General features: G+C 40.0%; 1 protein-coding gene across 1 annotated transcript in view; it reads left to right on the top strand.

Moving 5' to 3' along the window:
* The window catches only part of LOC124159029, a 289,111-nt gene that overhangs the window by 183,225 nt on the left and 86,552 nt on the right, over positions 1 to 19,334 (top strand). Inside the window, exon 4 of the mRNA XM_046534515.1 lies at positions 1,273 to 1,402. Within this exon, the coding sequence (XP_046390471.1) occupies positions 1,273 to 1,402 (130 nt within the window). The remainder of the gene's footprint in view (positions 1 to 1,272; positions 1,403 to 19,334) is intronic.

Here is a 19,334-nt window from a genome sequence, read left to right as displayed (position 1 = left end):
ATGTTGGCTGGCTTTCGGGCGCATTCGGGATCTTCCTTCAACTCGAAGATACAAGGGCGGTCCTTTTACCGAAGGAGCAATTGGAAAACAGGCAAATCTGTTTTAAAATGAAGCAACACATGCGACGAGAACGCAATATTTGAGAGATAAAACCAGCGAGGAGCTTAGGCGCATTCTGATGCATGAGCTGTAACCCAATAAAAACTAAATAAATCAAAATTACCAATCACGGAAACTAATGCAGAATGCGTGTACGCCAGCCCGATAAAATAGCCTGTTATATATTATTTTCATATTTACTGCAATGCGCGAACGACTACATGCATTTATGTGTGGTTGAATTCGCCTCGGGTAAAACGGCCTTAATATAACAAAGTGATACCGAGTGTTCCGGCGGAATATTCATCTGTACGGATGGGATTAGTCACCTACGGAGAATGCCGATGTAAACTGGTTGACCGGCTCCCAGAAGTTATTAATTCCCTATTAAACGTCATTTAGTTAATATCAGCAATTAACTGACTCAGTGGATAGTGAACAGGGATGTGGAATTGTTCCAATTATGCTTGAGAAGGGTATAAAATTCTGCAAACTTATTCTCTTAGCATTTGCGGAAGCATTGCCACTTTCAGAGCGCTATTTTTTAAAGAGCAGTTTTCTTCTGCTTTATAACTATTGACATAGGATTCCATAATTTCAGATTCAATAGTACAGCCAGTAGGGCATTGCTTCTTACCGTTTATTATTTCAACGCACTATTTAAGTTTTGCACACGGGATGCATCGTGCATGAATAAAAATGATTTAATGATCACTATCATTATTTTTCCCTGTTCTATTTGTTAAATTTCTGCCCTATAATGGTTCTTGGTTTAGGCTATTCTTCCCGATTTGTCAAAAAGAGACGAACTAACATTGTCAGGAAAATATAACTGAGAACTTCAGGATTGAGTTTGTGAAACCTCTCCATATTGGAAATAAAGGAGTAAAACTTTGTCAGGTCCGCTATCAGTAATGGTGAATATTATTTATTAATACTCTAATAATCACTATTAATAATTGTGAATGTTAGAGTATTAATAATACTGAACCTGACAAAGTTTTACTCCTTTATTTACAATTGCCTGGAAAGTTCAGAGAGGATTAATGATTTGTCTTGAATTACCATGGCTTACAATTAGTGTTGGATGGACATAGTGATAAAACATTTAAATTGGGCTATCATTGTAACCAGCAATTGCCGATTCACCGTAACGTGTGCATTCCTTTCCAGGATGAGCGAGGTCGTCTGATGAGGCGAAATATTGTTCGATACGCCATGCTGTCGTACGTAATCACCCTTCAGCAGGTCTCGCTGAGAGTGAAGAGGAGATTCCCCACGTGGCAGCACATGGTGGACGCTGGTGAGTACATATTCTATTCATGTTGCAGGTATTTTTCATCGCGACCACCGTTCGGTGTCGAAATGTTGGACACTTCGTCCTAAACGACTCTGCGTTAAGGACGCGCGAAATGTGTTGGCCGATGCAATTTATGGAGCACTGTCGTGTCCCATTGTCTCACGGTGTAACGCAATGGAAAAGGCAATCATTATTGATTTAAATACACCATTCAACCGGCCATTTATTTATCTTTTAGGACGTGACTAGCTGAAAAGTAAGTCCATGTAGCACTTTCATTAACAAGCTTCGCGCGCGTTGCATTTGCGAAACATAGTGAGCCAGAGTCAGTTTCAAATATTTCAATACTTTTCAATAGTTAACTAATTTCCAAATCGGTAAATTCTATTCTTTTCAAAGTTTAAATTTAGGGTGAGGTGCTGGGCTAAGTTTTTTTATGCTTTCATAGAGAGCGTTGTTATGGCATGTTTTTCCCGAAATGAATAGTTTGGCAGGAATCTGCGGTAGTGTTTGATAAATTTCTTATGGATGAAAAAAAGTAATTGAAGCCCAGACGATTCTCCTGAAACTATGATGTAAACATTTTCTGCTGAACTGTCAGCCTTTCCCATCAATTAGAAAATAATCACTGGCAGATAAGGATTATATTACTATAACTACTCCGAAGCCGCATGACGACGTAACAGATGATAAGTGCAATTATCTATCCCATGTTAATACTCGTTAAATTTCATGCTTTAGCGAGTTAAATATTTATTACTTACGGTATGACTCAAAACCCTCGTAAATTATGTGCTTGAGTAAGCAAGCAATTGAGATAGCTTTTTATTTTCAGTGTAGACCCTTTGTACTAATTTTTTGGGAACTTGCCAAGTGTCACACTTTTTCTGCGAACACAATAGAGCTTCCAAGGATCCTGTAACCTATAAAGAGAGATGCTGACCCTATTTGTATGTGGGCCAATATAATTTCGGTTTATATTCGAAGCATGATGAAAATTTATGATGACGTTGAAATGCTAATGATCCTGAATAGCTCGCTTTCATATTTGTATCTTTACTGGTGAAGGATTTCTATACGGTAATTTCATTCTTCTTTATTATAATAACCGTCGGCATTAGAAGGCATTGTAAAAGATGTATCCGTTGGAGCCTAGCCAGTCATTTTTGTAGATTTTTAAAGTTATTTTTTGTCCATGCAGTCACAACAGAAGGCCAATTCATCATGCTGTCCCTGGAAATAAGATTTTTTGTTCTTTTAATAATTCCGTTTTCCCCTGAAAGTATATTAGATGTTTCTTGGTATCTGCAGAACGATTAGTTTTCTGTAAAATATTACATATTGCTATTTTATGAATATATGTTCCAAATGTCGATTATCGTGGGAATTAATGTTAACAACCCTACCGTTGCCACACAACGAATAAAACTTTAGAATTGGATATCTTAACGTCTTTAGTTTACCCTTATAAATTAAATATATATCGGTTTTAGTTAGTAAATAAGATTGCTCCATGAAAAGTGTTTTATGTCGACCATAGTATACGCTTGAAATTAGGAGGTTGAGACCTTGTCAATGCTGCTGTATTTTTGTAGGATCAAAACTTGATAATGATATTGGCCTAAGTGATGGCCAATTTCCCTCTCAAAAATATTTTCTCCTCCAAACATGCTGTGGGGGAGGAATTCGTGAATCATATCGCGACGATATTCTTGTATTAGTGTTTATTTGTCAAATACGTTAAGGAGCAATCCGAAGAATTCTCGCAAGGCTTAAATAATTGTTGATTTTACATATTTCTGGAGGAGCTTCTGTAAACGAAAATCCAGAGGTCCTATTTTCACCTTTTGAAGAAATTTACCGTTGCTCTGTCAGCATTCAAAATTTTTTGCTAACTTGGCGCTCGAACCATTGGGATCATTGTTTGCCGTTAAAATTTGCCTCCCACCCTACTTCATGTCCAAGTTGTGGGGTAAGCTTATTCTCCTCAATTTTTTTCTGAGTAATAAATTTTAATGTTAAAGATTTCATGCTCAAGGCGTGACAAGAAAGATAAATTTGACGCCGATCATATCAATAAACTCGAGGTGAGGAAACGGTTTGTTGATATGGAATTTTCCAATAGATGTAGAGTTTCATTCGTGGAATAAATATTGTTGTCGCCGGAAAAATGTATCGTAGAAAAAATTCGGACGTCCTTGAAAGTGTTTTGGCTCGAGGGGAGGCTGGAGGGAACTTTCGCTTGGGCAAATTAACGATCTGAAGTGTAGCAATTGTGTGTGGCGTAACAATGGATTCCTTTTGCTTTGTAGGAGAAAGGAGGGAAACTCTGATTGGCTCTTAAGAGTGAGGATTGGGGAGGGAGGGAGTATCATTCGTTTATTTTGTGGAGAAGGACTTGGAGGCGCAGCGTCAATTGGGAGCAGGCTCATCATCCTTGGTCGTGTTTTATGAAACATTCGGAAGCTCAGAGCTTGAGCTACATGCGTCCTACAGCGTTCCGCCTCCATCCTACGCTTCCACCGTAATACCTGGACTATCTACAATGTAATGATAACAGAGCCGTATATACATGGGCGGAGTTTTGGGTGACCAGGGAGAGCCTGAGCCCCCAACTTAAATGGTGATTTGTACGAAAAAAATTAAAAACTGTATAAATGCCAAAACATTTTCGTCTTAGATAGTACTTAATATGCTGTTTTCAAAGGCTAATTTTAACAAATTGTCCAGGAAAGGGTCTCGGGGACCATCCTGTTTCACTGGTGGATAATTCAGAGCCTGGCAGGATTTCTGCGCCACCCAAAATAAAACTCTAAACTTCGCCCATGCGTATATAAGGGGAGGCGAACGCGGCACTGCCTCTCCCTCCGAAACGAGGAGCAAACAATTCAGTACATAAAATTGACCGAGGCAGGTGAAACGCTGTGAAAAGAATACATACTGGTTGAAGAAAGCGGAATAGTACTTTCTCCACTAGCGTTACTACGCGTTTCAACCGATAAATCATCATCAGGCACATAACTGTGTATGCTACATACCTGATGATTACTTATTGGCTGAAACCCGTAGAAATAGTTCTATCTTGCTTTCTTTAACCGACCTTTCCACATCTTACCAAAAATACAAATTTTATTTTTATTAAATGTGAGAGAAGTGGAATTTACGGTGCCTACATGGGAAACATGTTTGGTTATGCGGTAAATTGCTCAAAAAAAGCGTCATTTGCTTAAAAAAGTATCATTGGTGTAATATATTTTATTTACTAATATACACGCTATTTATGCTTTACTACGTTGTAGGATGCCATGGTTGAAAGAAGCATTTTTTTTTAATGTTCGTGATAAGTTGGACTACAGAATTTATTTTGGATTGCGCAGTCAGGGCGATACCTCCTTCAGGCTTTGACTTGGGTGGTGCTTGCTTGAAATAAAGTTTTATTGACTAATATGCACGCTATGTAGCCTTATTCCACTTTGCTACGTTGTCAGATGCCATGGTTGAAAGAATATTTTTTTAACGTTCGTGAAAAGTTGGACTACAGAATTTATATTGGATTGTGCAGTCAGGGCAATACTTCCTTCAGACAGTGGCTTGGGTGGTGCTTGCCCTATGTATGGCACGGGCGTGAGATGATGTGAAATTGGGAACACGCTCCGTGGGCGGAAGAACGCTCCGAATCTGTTGGGGAAAATCCGCGGCATATTACGATGGGGTAATGTTATTGAATAGAGGGAGAAGTTGACTTGAAGAAAAAATATAATACTCGTTTGCATATTCCACGGAGTGTATTCGAAGGGAGTAAGGGGCCATAATTCTTATCCAGAAGCCCCATCTTAATCGGGTCATACGTCTACCTTGCTCGTGAATGAGATCAACTTCTAAGCGATTTGTATGCTGACCTTGCCGCCTTAGAAAGGGACGTTCTATGAGTGGAATTATTTGGAGATGTATTTTTCGATTTGCTCTGAGATAAGAGTTCAATTTTTTCCTTTACAAAAGTTATTCATTTGCGTTTCGTTGATATGCATTAATATGTATATCTCACAAAGCCATGGGATTCCAATCACCTGTTTCAAGCTTCATTTCTCTTATTTCCCAGAGATATTAAATTGTAACATCTTTCACAGTGATGTTATTCCGGTTACAATTAGGCATTCTAGGTTTTCGTATGATGCTTTACCTATTTTTTCGATATCGTTGATGTAATTGAATTAATTTAACTCTACTACACACCGTTATGGCGTTATAAAATTTACCTTTAGTTTCATGTAAGTAGTATATTTTCAAGATTGAGGAGGAACTTCTAAAGTTCAGTGCTAATTTTGATGCATTTGCTGCTAACGTGAAAATATCGACACGCCACTCGAAACATGTGAGTTTCTTGCGGAAAACCTGGTTAGTTCTGTGACTTAACTTCGTAAATTGTCCATAAAATCTCAAACATGCATCGATAATATTTAATTCATCGCTATCAAATATTTTATTATTTTGTCAATATAATCTCTAAATTACCACTTACATGATTAAAAAAGTTGATACAATCTTTGTTAAATGTCAATCTACTTCTGTTAACAGCTTTTGATCCCCCTTAACGATGGCAAACTTTTTTATTCTGTGGTGAAATTCTGTTGCTGGTAGAAAAGTGGTAGTGTGTCCTTCAAAAATATTGTTATAATTAGTTGGAAATACGTTCTGGCCATTGGATGGAAGTAAAGGCTCGTGCCAAAATAAAAAAGGTGAAAAGATGCTCCCCTTGAAAAACGACACAATGAGAATGGATAGTCGCGATTCAGTGATGGGATATAATTAGCTGTATTGATTTTATCAATGGCTTTAAATGCAGCTCGTGTGGTAGAATTTTTTTCTTTGGAGTCGATAACAAAGTTAACGAACCAATGGATGCCGCTATGATTTATTTACGACTTATACATATGGCGCAACATTAGCGCATCATCATGTTTTATAAGGAATCATCATTCCTTTGTTTGCCAATGTCTATGATTTAATTGGCTAGGTCACGGACTGAAGAGTCACCGTCACTCAGTGCCCAACGACCGTGAAGCTGATAATCTCCAAGATTTCAGAATTGCGCTTAATGAAGGAATGAATGGGATTTTATAACGCAATGCCTATGGACAGTGAAGTCTCACCTTAGTTTTAATTGAAGTTTCACTCAGCTATTCTATTGCATAGACTTAGCGTGGAACGCGTCATGGAAGTCCTTGAATCATCCGTGCATGTATTCGATACTTTGATACGGTGTTACGTAATATAGACTTAGCGACGCTTGAAAGTAACGGAGTAATTGTACACGAATCGGCTTTAGTGGCTGATAGTAGTAGGTGCTGCCTCTCCAGCCCCTGTCTTGGGTCTTGGTAATGTCCAAAATTTTGCGATGGAAATTTCTATCTCGTTTGGCCGGCGTCGGTAGCGGCGGGGTAAAGTAATTGCCTGCCATACAAGAGGTCGCGAATTCGAGTTCGGCCTGGTTAGGTTTTCCCTATTCACGGCATGAATGTTCCTGTGCGTTTAAATGTTAAGTTAAAATGCAATGAAAAAAAGCCAATGGTGCTGCCTCAGGTGGTAAATGAATAAATAAATAAACTCGTTGCGAAAGAGCACTGGATACGTTTTGTAAACAGCATGTTAATCGAAACTGTCTTTATAGCAGAGGTTAATTAAGTTAATTCAGCTGTCATTTTGCTGTTAGAAATTTCACCAACTCTCGCCATGTGTATGCAACCTACTTTTATTATGTCTTCCCAGGAAACGTACAGAAATATTCGTTCTGGACATTTCTATTCAAATCCTCGTAAATTTTGCTATCACTTTTTCATCTTTACCTTATAGTAATCTTTCTCTTACTATTTTCTATTTACAATGATTCTCCGATGTGCTATAAAATCGAATCGAAGTTGCTACCATATTACTATAATCGTCATGAAAGTGAGCTGAAATATATTAATCAGGAGTTTTAAACTAGTACCTCCTGTTGGTGCATAGGTGCAAATCCTTATAGTCAGAACCTGATTTGCTCAGCTGGACTAACTGAGGGGAATTCGCATAAAATGTTATATGTTATCCTATGCGGCTTGGATTTTCTGGATTAGTTCGCGAAGTTTCACTTCGTTCCCATGAAGCCGAGCACGCGGAACATGAACATTTTATGTCTCCTCCTTTCCCCTGCTAAAAACCCTCTCAGCCACCCACATCACCCGACTCCAAGCTTCATTGTTATAGAATCACTTCCTGCTCGCTGCAGAGGGCGTTGCCTTCCGGGTGCATTGTGGTCACTCTTGGGCTGCGTGATGTGCTCTTTTTTGTTGTGACAGTGGCTGGTGGCTTTATCTCTCTGCAAAACTGGAATAACGCTGCCAGCCCAAGAGCGATTCGATTCGTGCATTTTTCATTGACGTGGGCATCGAGATCTTTTTGTAGATATGAGGATGTTTTCTCATACAAATTGTTTTAAGATTTTTCTGATACATCTATATACTACCGCGCAAGCAAGAACAAAATTCTTTCAGAGATTTAAACTTATGTAAAAAAAACTCAATCTTGTTTTTGTGGCGACAACTTCTCATTTATTTAGACGTCGAACGACGTGAGAGAGAAACGATTGCTGTCAAGCTACCGTAAAAAACTTTGGAATCTGTGCTAAACCTGGAAGATTGTAAACGTCTCTTGATATTTGACGTAATAAATGTTTTATGGAAAATTGAACAAAGAAATAAAGTTTGCCTTTATTTAAAATTCGTTAAAATTAAGAAGTGTCGGTAGAACGGATGGTAGTATGTTAAAGACCTCGGAAAATTATAATTTTTGTACAAATGAGTGAGATGATGTGTGAAAGAATATAACTTTTAATCAGAGCACGAATTAGATTACATGCTAAAGTGCATGGAATGAGGGAAAAAAGACTGTTCGGCAAGAAAAGATAGTAACTGGGTTGGAACAAGGGTACAGTGATTCATAGGAATGTAGGGTAGACCCTTGCTGAAATATTCCTGAATCTCGATCGTAAAAATGTTGCGTCGGATGAAGAGTTAAGGTAAAATTTGAAAGAGGGGGATCTTTGACGAATTTATACTCTGAATATACTGAAAATGGCAAGATGACAACTAAAGGGTTATTAATTTAAAAAATTAAGTTAATTTATTATAGCAGACTATTCAACCTTTTCGAATAGTGTTTTTCGCAACGAATACTTATTTATATATAATATTATCATCTTGAAATCTTCAGAGCATGTAGCGCAATTATTTGTTAACTTTTGCCTTTACCATTATAAAATATGAAAATTTTACACCTATAAATTGAGTGATAATTTTCGTAATTAAGATAAACAAAAATTTTCACAAGGACCTAATTTATATATTCGGAAAATTTCACGATGATAGCGTAAGTTTTAAGCGTGTAATTAGTGACGAAAGGAGTATGGTCAAGCGGGAGTGAAGCGTCCCCTTATCTTTACGGTTATACTTTTTCCATTGCACTACGTAGCAGTCGCACAGCCCTACCAATATCCCGATCACACGTCACCAGGCGATTTGCCACGGTGTGGGCAATGCGATTAAGGAAGGATTGAATGGGAGTAGGTGTGTTGCGTGGATTGGAGGCGCGAGCGATGGATGTAAGCGGTAGCGCTCGGAGGAGGAGAGCGACCAGGGATAGCCGCTTGGTCACCAAGGCCGTCTGGTAAGCTGCCAGGACATCGCTCCCGACCTTCCTCTTTTTCGTCGAGCGGGAGATCTCCGAGTCGAGGACGGGGGTGGATGTGATGTGACCAAAACTTCCTCCTTCCACTCCTTTACCCTCCCCGCCCCACCCTCCCCCCTCAACCCTCACGGGGCACGCCTATCTTCTCTTCGGACCAAGCTTCCCCACCCGCTTTTTAACTCGTGATTTCCTTGTTAATTTCCTGCGTCCTCAACCGTGTTCTCCGAGAACGAGTATTGGCCCACCTCGTCTCAGTCAATTGAGAGAGAATCCTCGAAGTCTAAACCTTTGGTGTCAAAATATCCCGAGGTCGGCTTGGGAAGTGAGGGAGGACCTCTCTGGACGCAAAGCCCTATAACATGTGAAATTTGTCCTTGTTGTGTGAGGAGACTGTCTTTGTCATTCCAAGCCCATTTCTAATAATAAAATTGCAGGATTTTTCCGAATTAGGATATAAGTTGGAGCAAATTTGTTTTGGACTGAAAATCTGATACCGCGAGCTCTTCAACCATCCATCCACCTCCCCTTGAATGAACAGGAATGACCCGACCGGCGGGTTCCATCGAGATAATCGTTTTCAGTGTAGCGGTGTAAATTTTTAAAAATTTATGTTTTATAAAGGACTCGTGTTGGAGGTGTATAATCAGGCAAGGTCTTAGCCAGAAATTTTTTTCAGGGGTGCTTCATTATTAGAATAGGTTTCTATCGGAGATGGAGGGTCATATGGTGAGATGCACTCTCTCTCAAATATTTCTGTGGGGGTTTTGTACCCCCTGAATCCCCCTTGTTCACTAGTACCCCACTAACAGGTTATCATTTTGAGACTCCTTGGAAGGCTTCATTTTCCTAGTTTCTCTAATGATATCGGTATTTTCCGGAGTGGCGTGGGATGACTTCCAATGATGTTCTTCACTTTTGGTAACTCATGAGCTGAGTCCAGTGTTTTTCACTATAGTTACCGTTAGGATTTCCCGGGAACGAGTATCGGTCCGTTTCGTCTCCGGCAACAGGGCTGGGAACCACAGTGTCGAAATCGCTGCTGTCATCAGCTCCCCAGGCCGGTCAGGGAGGACCTCACGGAACACAAATCCTCATAGGATGTGCAATCCGGCCAGGTGATACGGCGAGGCATTCCATATCATACAAACTCGAGTGCTAATTACGAAATTGGTGGATTCCCCTGAAACGATTCCAGGAATTCCGAAGGCGTTTTCCGTTCTCTAAAATGAGCGAGATGTCTTCAATGGAAGTCGATATTTGGAGTCCGACCTTGAGCCGTATTGTCGTGATAGTCGTCTGGGTGTTGTGGCTATTGAGTTGATGTTTTGAGAAGGTAATTTCATCGTTGTTTATGTTGAGTATATCTTTCTTCTCTTTTCCAGTCGAATTTCATATATAGGTAATAGACCTCAGAGGGGAGAAGATGCTATTTAGCTCTATGTCATCGTAACACCTGGCTTAGTCCTCGTCGTCTCTTTTTGTGGGATCATATTTAAAACAAAAATTATCTGGAACCCTGGTACAAACCTCATTTGCACATTATACATTCTAAAATCAGAAAATACTCAGCGTAAATAAAATATCATGTTTCAACTGCGTGCAAGGGGCACTATTCATAGCAGGTACTTGTTTTCCGTGGATAATGGGCTACATTTGTGTAATTCCTCCTCACATTTCGGTGCCTGTCAGGATGTAGTGACACTGAAAACCTAGGTAGATGTTATTCCTCCTAACTGCCTCCATAGTACTTAGTTCAACAAACGCTACAAATACATCAAGTTCAATGGGTGGTTACGTTCCCGTGCCAAAATCTTTGGCAGAAAACGTATCTTTTATTAATGTCATAATTAATCAATTATTTATTGAGATAGAAAATGTAATATATTTAGAAAAATGCTGTCCGGCGTAGACATGAAGACCTTGGCTAATTACGACTAAATATATTTGAGAAAAAAATAGTTTTTTTTATAGAAATCGCCAGGAAAAGATAATGCAGAGTAACTTCTGTAACAGTGGCTAAGTATTTAAAAGTATTTTTGCAACAACACGCGTGAGCGGTCCCTCAATGCCGCGCCATTCAACTCGAATCGCAGAATTAAAACCCGGGCGTTACGTAACGGCGGTCTACGCTGTGTCCCCGCGCGGTTCTTGTACTCCCTCTCCCGCGGTAGGAATTTTGCGCGGCCATTGGGGTCGAGGAGACGTAGACAAGGCGCGACAACTACTCGGCGGAACCCGACATCTCTCGCCGCGCCCTTTCACCATGGGGCGCGAAAGACGAATCCGCGCGCCCCCGCACAAACCGTCTCTCCATTGTTTAGGGACATTGTTGTTCGTCATGTCGGAGCGTCGCGTCGCGGAACTGGCTTTTGCGCTCGGCATGGGATTAGCATAAATTATATTCGCCTTCTCTTCTCGCAGATTAACGCCTGGGTAACGCCGCACGCTCTGCGATGAGTCGTGGGCTTGTAAGAGGAAGAATAACCGTCCTTATGTCGTTAAATTGTGCATCTAAATGGAATGGGAGGACGTGCGGGCTTACGAATGCCCACCTCTTGGTTGATGGAAGATATGGCAAGAGTGGCCGTCATCATTGTCACTGAACAGGGTCTTATTACGTGGTAAATTGCAGAAAATATTTGCGGATAAATTTTTGGTACAAGTAGGCTCTCTTGAGTTGTCATATAAATTTTATGTGGATTGATACCAAAGATAAGTTACGCGTTGTTCACTTGTTCGCGTGCTTGCCTGTGCCTCATTCCCTACTCCTAACATAATATCCCACTGCGTCCTTGTTTCTATTAAACTGGTAGGTTGCAGAAAAATCGTAGTTCCAGCCTTTTTTCAGAGTAAATTTTGGAAGTGAACTAAATTTATTCTCTTGTATTTCGACCAAATGCTAGATTATTTTGCACTCAATACTTCCAGCAGTGCCATGAAACACGGTACTGGTGATTACGTGAGCATATCGTGATTTGCAGAAATATCAGGCTTATCTGGTACGCAGGTTTTGCTTGAATTTTATTGAGGATATAGCGATTGTGCATGATAAGTTATTATCTACTATTATATCCAGGCGATTAGAAATATCGTGGAGAATGTAGTCACTACTTTAATTGAACGGATTTTGTGTTACAAATGATTCAAGTGCTACAAATCCCCACGGCATCAATGCCCGGGCTACTTTAGCCGTTTTTTCGCAGTTGCTCTAGCAATACGATGATTTGCCGAGTTTTGGTCTTTCCTGTAGTTTTATCCTCTCGTCTAGAATTTCAAATATGGTCATCTTGGCAAAATGCGGTCTCTTTCACTTCCGTGGGTCTTGATCGAACTCGTTTAGTGCTAACATTAGGCCTCTCCCAATTCATAATCGTCTTCTAAGAAAGTATGTTCCATACTTAAATAAATGATTACTTGAATAAGCACTATTTCCATTGTCCAATCCCACGTTTAATTTGTGCTACTGCATAAGGTTTAGTGAATAATAACTATTCAAAGCCTACTTACGACCCAAATAAAGGTAAAGGCATGTTTTTACTTAATATTCTGAAGTGCTAACATGTCTCTTGCCGCGACTCGGTGGACTAAAACAATTTTTATTACCTGTGATGGACTTGGTAGCGTTCCACTGGATTTCCCATCTGCCATATTTCTTCATCAATTAAGACCACGCGGCTGTTTATCACATCCAGAACGGCGAATGGCAACGTCGTCATTTCTTCCTAATACTCATCTTACATATTTATCTTGGGAATAAGTCGTATTTTATTGTAATAATTTAGCTCTTCCCTCATTTTACTCACAAAAGACACCACTTCTTCTGTTTTTTCGTAGTGTTTTTTAACTTATCACTATGCGGCTACCACCTTAAGTGATGGTGTTGTTTACACAATTTACGGTGGTTTAAATGGCTCATTAGTTTTGTCTCCGTCGTAAAATGAAGGTACTTAAAACTTATCCAATTTTAGACATGCAAAATTCAAACATATCATAAAAGAATACTTTTGTCATCTGGTCTAAGAAAATTGGGTAGCCATCATCATTGACAAAAATAGTTTTAATTTTCTTCATTACCTCAATCTTATTTCATCATAATTATACAATATCAAAGAAACTGAAAAAAATTGATTGCCATTCGATTAGCAGAGCTGACTTGTTTTCACTGTTGACATGTTTTATTTATCCGTCGTAAATTTGTCACATAGATTCTATAAAATTTAAGCATTTGTCACTATTACTCAAGACGTAATTTCCCGGTATTATTTGTTCAGATATGGCATTATTTCCTCACAAATATAAATTACGAAAGGTGTTGGATTCAATATCTAAATGCCTGCAATTTTCCGATGATAGTTATGATTGATTAACGTCCATCTCCTGATAGTTATTCGATCTCACTTTGAGGTGGCATATTAATGTTAAATAAGAGCTTGTATGGCGTCTTAATTTCTGCTTGGTAACTGGATTTCTATCAATCAACAAAACTTACTTCCAAATGGTTAATAGTAGAGATTTAATGCATTATCCTCGAGAACTTTCCCTGAATCGTTGAATGTGAAGGTTGAAAAAAATAAGGTATCGTTTGAGATCTTTTCCGTCTGCATCCGTGGCGTAGCCAGGTAGGAGGTCCGGGGGGGGTTCGAAATATAAAAATACAATTATTATCCTTCATAAAAGAAAACAAAATATTGAAAATTCATGAATTTACAAAATATTTCTTTAACAAATGATGTTTTTTCGATTGTGAAAAGTGTTCAAATTAGTTAAAAACCCTCTACTTTGTACCTTGTTTTTCAAAAACTTTTTCTTCTCCCAGCTTTTGGACCCCCTCCGAACGAAAGTTCTGGCTACACCCCTGGGCTGCATGTTAATACTGATTAAAAACGAAAATAAGATTGATAACGCGAATAAAGGAGTTTGCTAGAGACGTTATTATCGTGGAGGTTGAACAACTTGGGCGATTTTCTCCACATGAGATACGCGTAGTATCTTAAAAATATCAATGTAAACTAATCCAGAAAACATAATCTACGCACAACACGGTGAATTATGTGCTAGAGAAAGAAGAAGGTCAATAAGAAATATAAACAGAAAGCTAATTTTTCCTCAAATAATGCCGTAAAATTTGCTGTAAAAATTACCAAGCAATAAGTTTTTCACTCTGAACCTAATATTTTAGTGCATTCCAAATATCAATACGAGGTGAAATACGTAGAACCCAAAAAATAAAAACAGAATGACGTTATCTTGATGCGATATACAATATATCACACGTCACACGGAACAGAAAGGTTTCACCATACCTGAAGATGTCACTAAGCAAAAAAACCAGGTCGTAATTGGCATATATTGGCATATCTAGTGTTTTTTCTTTACAAAAAGTAAGAAGGGGGTGATAATGAATTTTACGTTCATAATGAAGGGAAAAAGTAGTATGAGTCATCAAAATATTATTAATGATATAAAATGTACGCTAAACATTCGTAGTTGGTAATGGGATAGACAGCTGAAAATAAAAACTATGAAAAAGTGGCAAGTTTTCATAAATATTGCAGCTCCCAACACCTTCGATAAAGTAGGAGCCAGAGACCACTTCCTCCCCTCTTCTCTCATCTCGACCTAGCAATGTCGCGTCATCCCGATCAGCTTCCACAGCGGAGCGCCATTGATATTCAGTGCCCTGCCCGCAATGTCACGCGCACTTGCGCTACCATTGACACGGAATCCCTGTAGCTATTGACGGGACCGGTCGAGCGTCGACGGAGACGACCTTGGGGCGCATTGAGTCACGGGGGAGGACTTACAAAATAGTCCTTTTTCCTGCGCAGCCGATGTCTCGTCATGCGGTCCACTCCCGTCAACCGATTGAAGCAGCCGCCTTCGGCCATCGGCGGACGGACGGCAAGCAAATGCTGATGGGAGGCGTAATGTCGCGTAAACGGAAGGAAAGCGAGAGATACGACTGGAGAACGTCGTAGGCATTTGCCTTAAAGAGAATGGAGATCGGTGCGGCTCCTCCATTTGCTGGAAGTCCCAGAAATCGTAATCAACAATGCGATCTACATCTACACAATACCCTGCGATATACACCTAGGGGTGTTAGGACACCAGCCGTTTACAGCTAAAAAAAATGAAGTGCTCTAACGAAGTTGGGACTATCGTTTATTAAAGTCTGGGGGAATGTTTCGGGGGAAACAATACCCTGCGAGCCACCTCTAGGGTGTTTGGCAGGAGGTGACAAATCACCAACATGCAACATGCAAGAGGACCGCCACATGCACACCGCACGGTCATAGAAATATTACGCGCACTAGAAAAAAAATACATGCTTATTCCCAAAAAAAAATTGCTAATGATTAGTAATTCCTAGAGAAAATACATGCAAGGATAGCACTATGAGAAAACATGCAATGAGTGATCCTAGCGAGCGACGCCATTAATCCTATCAATTGAGACAACGTTGCTATCGTTAATAGTGCGAGGGAAGAATGACATTTTAAATATCTCTGTTTTGCAGTCTATTTCTTTTATTTTATTCTCATGATCACGTCTATCATAGTACGACGGTAACGGAAGGATATGATTCACGTCGTCTGAGAAAATATCTTCTTCGTATTTCCTAAGTAAGTTAAGCCTATACTTCGATCTACGCTCCTGTAAAGATTCCCATCCTAACTCGTGTAACATACTGGAAACGCTGCACTTTTTGTCGTAAGGCTTCCTTTAATCGGGATAGCGGTTTGGACTAATAGCAAAGGAAGCAAGGAAGCGAAAAATTCTCCGCACATCTCCCATGGCTTGAGATAATCTACTATCTATCCAAGATGACCTCGATCGGCATTTAAAATAAAGGGATACGGAATCTTCTTCATGCCGTACACTATTAAGTGAGTTGGCTGCTCAGGCATATGGGCGGAGTTTTCTTTTATGCTGGGGGGAGGGGGGGGGGCAGCAATCCTGCCGGGGGTTTAGAGGTTAAGGAATACCCCTCAATGAAACGGATGTGGTCCTTCCCCAGGAAAATTTCTTTAAATTAGCCTCTGAAACATGGGCGTACCCAGCGGGGGGGAGAAGGAGGCAGCTGCACCCCCCGCCAGAAGAAAAAATCGCAAAGTCTGTAAGGGCAATCAGAACTGACAATGAGTTGAAATGAAAGTTTTCAACAAATTTTCTTTAAACACATGAAAAATGATATTAGTATAAGACATGTAACTAAAATAAAACTATTTTTTCAATAAAACTATTTTTTTGAACTAATATAGGGCTGTTATAATTTTCTCAAAATTTTGTTTTCATTCAACTTTTCCGGGCTATAATGTTACAACTTGAACGACCATGGGTTGCCCACACTCCCTAGTTTTGATCCTGGGTACGCTCTTGCTCTGAAAACAACATTTTAAGTACTATGTAAGCCGATAATTAGTTGGCATTTCTACAGGTTTTGCACCTTTTTCGGACAAATAATCATTTAAGTTTGGGAGGCCAGTCTCTCCCTGACCCCCCCAAAACTCCGCCCATGCTCATGCATCGCTCTCTTGTCCGTTGAAGTAAGTCCCCAGTATCTCTAATTACTGTCCAATCTTTGATGTTTTGTGCCCATGAACATTTTACTCTCCCTCTCGGGCGTTTTCCGTCAACTCTCCCTTCCAAGATCAGACTGAGGATTTCGTACTTTTTCCTTATCAGAATGCACCGAAATATGAGATTTTCCTCTTCTCAATTAACTTCCTTAGAGAGCAAACAAGGCCCGCTCTTCGCGGAACCTCGCAAAATCGTGGATTTAATGCTCTAAGAGAAAGGGAAAACCGCATTATATATGTTATAGAGATATTTTTCCCGATACCAGGTTTACCTCTTCTACATCTACACAATACCCCGAAAGCCACCTCATAGGCGTGTGGAGAGGGGTGTTAGGACACCAGCCGTTTACAGCTAAAAAAAATGAAGTGCTCTAACGATGTTGGGACTAGCGTTTATTAAAGTCTGGGGGAATGTTTCGGGGGAAAAACGAATTGCCATATCTATCCGTTCGGCAAAAAATCTCTCTTAATTTATCGCTTCTATCGGACCTGGAAATATAGTGTGGCTTCAGTATTATGTTCTTTGTGTCGCTCTTGAAGATATCCATTCTCAATTGTTCAAGCAATCTAAGCCCAGCGCGCAGCCTTCGAGTCGCCAGCGGCTCCCATCCTAATTCGCTTAACATTCGCGTAACACTGTCTGTACGCCCGTTTTTGACGAAACGCCCAGCCTTCCTTTGTATTTTAGTCAATTCATATTATTAAGTATTAAGTCTTTCTGCAACGGATCCCATACGCTCTTAAGTCATCCAAAGCGGCTAATTCATGAATTTTACATTAATATAGCTCGACTGCCGAAACCTGCGGCTCGTCAGGATTTCACATATAACAGAAGTCAAAGTTTCAATCATTCAAGTTTATGAGTTCCTCTAGCGGGCCTTAGCTTCAAACTTCATTTCAAATGGGATTGGCCTGTTGAAATGCGGAGGGTGTGGCTTTCACATTCGGTTGTCGACGCTCAGAGGACTTTTTCGTCGCCTTTTTTTCGGGTCAATTGAACTGCTCTCTTGCGGTTTTATCCGGACACAACCGTTTAGGCTGTGGGTACGTACTTCATCGCCGTCAGTGCCTTTAACCCTCCACTTCATAGTAAACAATTCTCATTGGTTCATTGGTATTTTTGTGGTAATGGCCACAAATAAAAATAAATTTATTAATAAAACAAGTGTCACTGTAAATAGTAATGAATATGGATATGATTGGGTTTACTGAGTGCAAATGCACGCATATTTTAGGAAACTTGAAGATATTTGGGGACTTTTGAAAACCCTGCCGCCCCCTTCCTTGCAACATGTCGTATCTAACAATAAGCATTACTACGCGACTCTGACGGCTAGCCGTTTTATTTCACCAAGCACTTCTAGGGTAGTACGTAACAGCGTGACGAAGTGATGAAGTTGAGGTCAAAGCGCTGAAGCCTGGGGCGGAAGGTCGCTAAATACCTCACCATTTGCAACTGATGCGACTAAATACGGATTAAATGTTCGGGTAGCTTTCCTTTCGACCTTAATGACATGAATTTTGATTAAATCCGCGGCACTGGCGTTGAATCATATCATTTATGGTGTAAGTAGGAAGCGATAGAAAGAGAGTAATTACGGGATTTGATTTTCTCAAATAGGTATGCCGCTAACCTATCGAGGTAAGGGTTTTTTTTTAAATAGATTATTTGACTATGACCTGGAAAAACAACTTGATTAATTGAGGCGTGGTCAGAAGTCATATTAGGAATACAGGTTTTCATTGTTTATTTGGTGATAATGTTACTCGTTGGGTCTTTCTGAACTTAAAAAGAGAATGGATAAGTGTTCTAAGTGGGTGTGAAAATAATTAAATGCGATGGTAACATCTTTCTTTGAAATGTATTGTAGCTCTTTATATATCATTTTCGCGAATGAACTTCATTTTTCGAGGTGATTTTGCATCAAAAAGGAGTAGGAGCACTGGGAGCAGTCGCGTCGCGGGTTTCCGGGTTACATCCCCCCATGCCTTGAGCCTTTAAAGGTTTTACTTCATCCAATTCACATGCTTTATTTTTTTTAAACTCGTACAAAATTACTATTTTTGAGTCCTAAAAATCACGTTTTCAAAATAAAAAATTTTTGGGGGAGTACTCCATTTGCCCCGGGGTGATTTCCATACACTCCGGAAGAGCCCCGAAATATCCGGTGAACCCGCCCCCCCCCCCCCATTTCAATATCCTGACGACGCCACTGACTGGGAGTAGTGGCTGCAGTTTTTAAATTGAGGCGTTCACAAAGAAGTGGATCTCCGGGGGTGTCACTGGAAACTCGATTTTTTTTAACAACAAGGTCTTCCAAACAAGCAAAAGAAAGTCTGTCTCTGTGTCCAGTTATCCCACGCTAGCGATTCATTTTTGTCTCTTTCCCCTGAGATTTTCGGTAACTTCCGTTTTCTACGTTGTTCTGCCTTTCACTCGTTATCCAAAGAGGAGACCTCGTAACCCATTTCTATCAACAGCCAGATTTTAGAGAAGGAAATAACCCAGGCCATGAGCAGGCGTTGTTTGGAGAAATATATTTTCGCGCAATCCCGTTTCGATTTCATTTTCGCGTGGCGACAGGTAATTGAGAAATTCACGTCTCGCCAAAAGAAGTCGCTAGAATTTTTTATTA

This window comes from Ischnura elegans, chromosome 5 (assembly GCF_921293095.1).
Source record: "Ischnura elegans chromosome 5, ioIscEleg1.1, whole genome shotgun sequence".
Lineage (NCBI taxonomy): Eukaryota > Metazoa > Arthropoda > Insecta > Odonata > Coenagrionidae > Ischnura > Ischnura elegans.
Note: the sequence above shows the minus strand (reverse complement) of the source record. Positions and strands in the feature narration are given on the sequence as shown.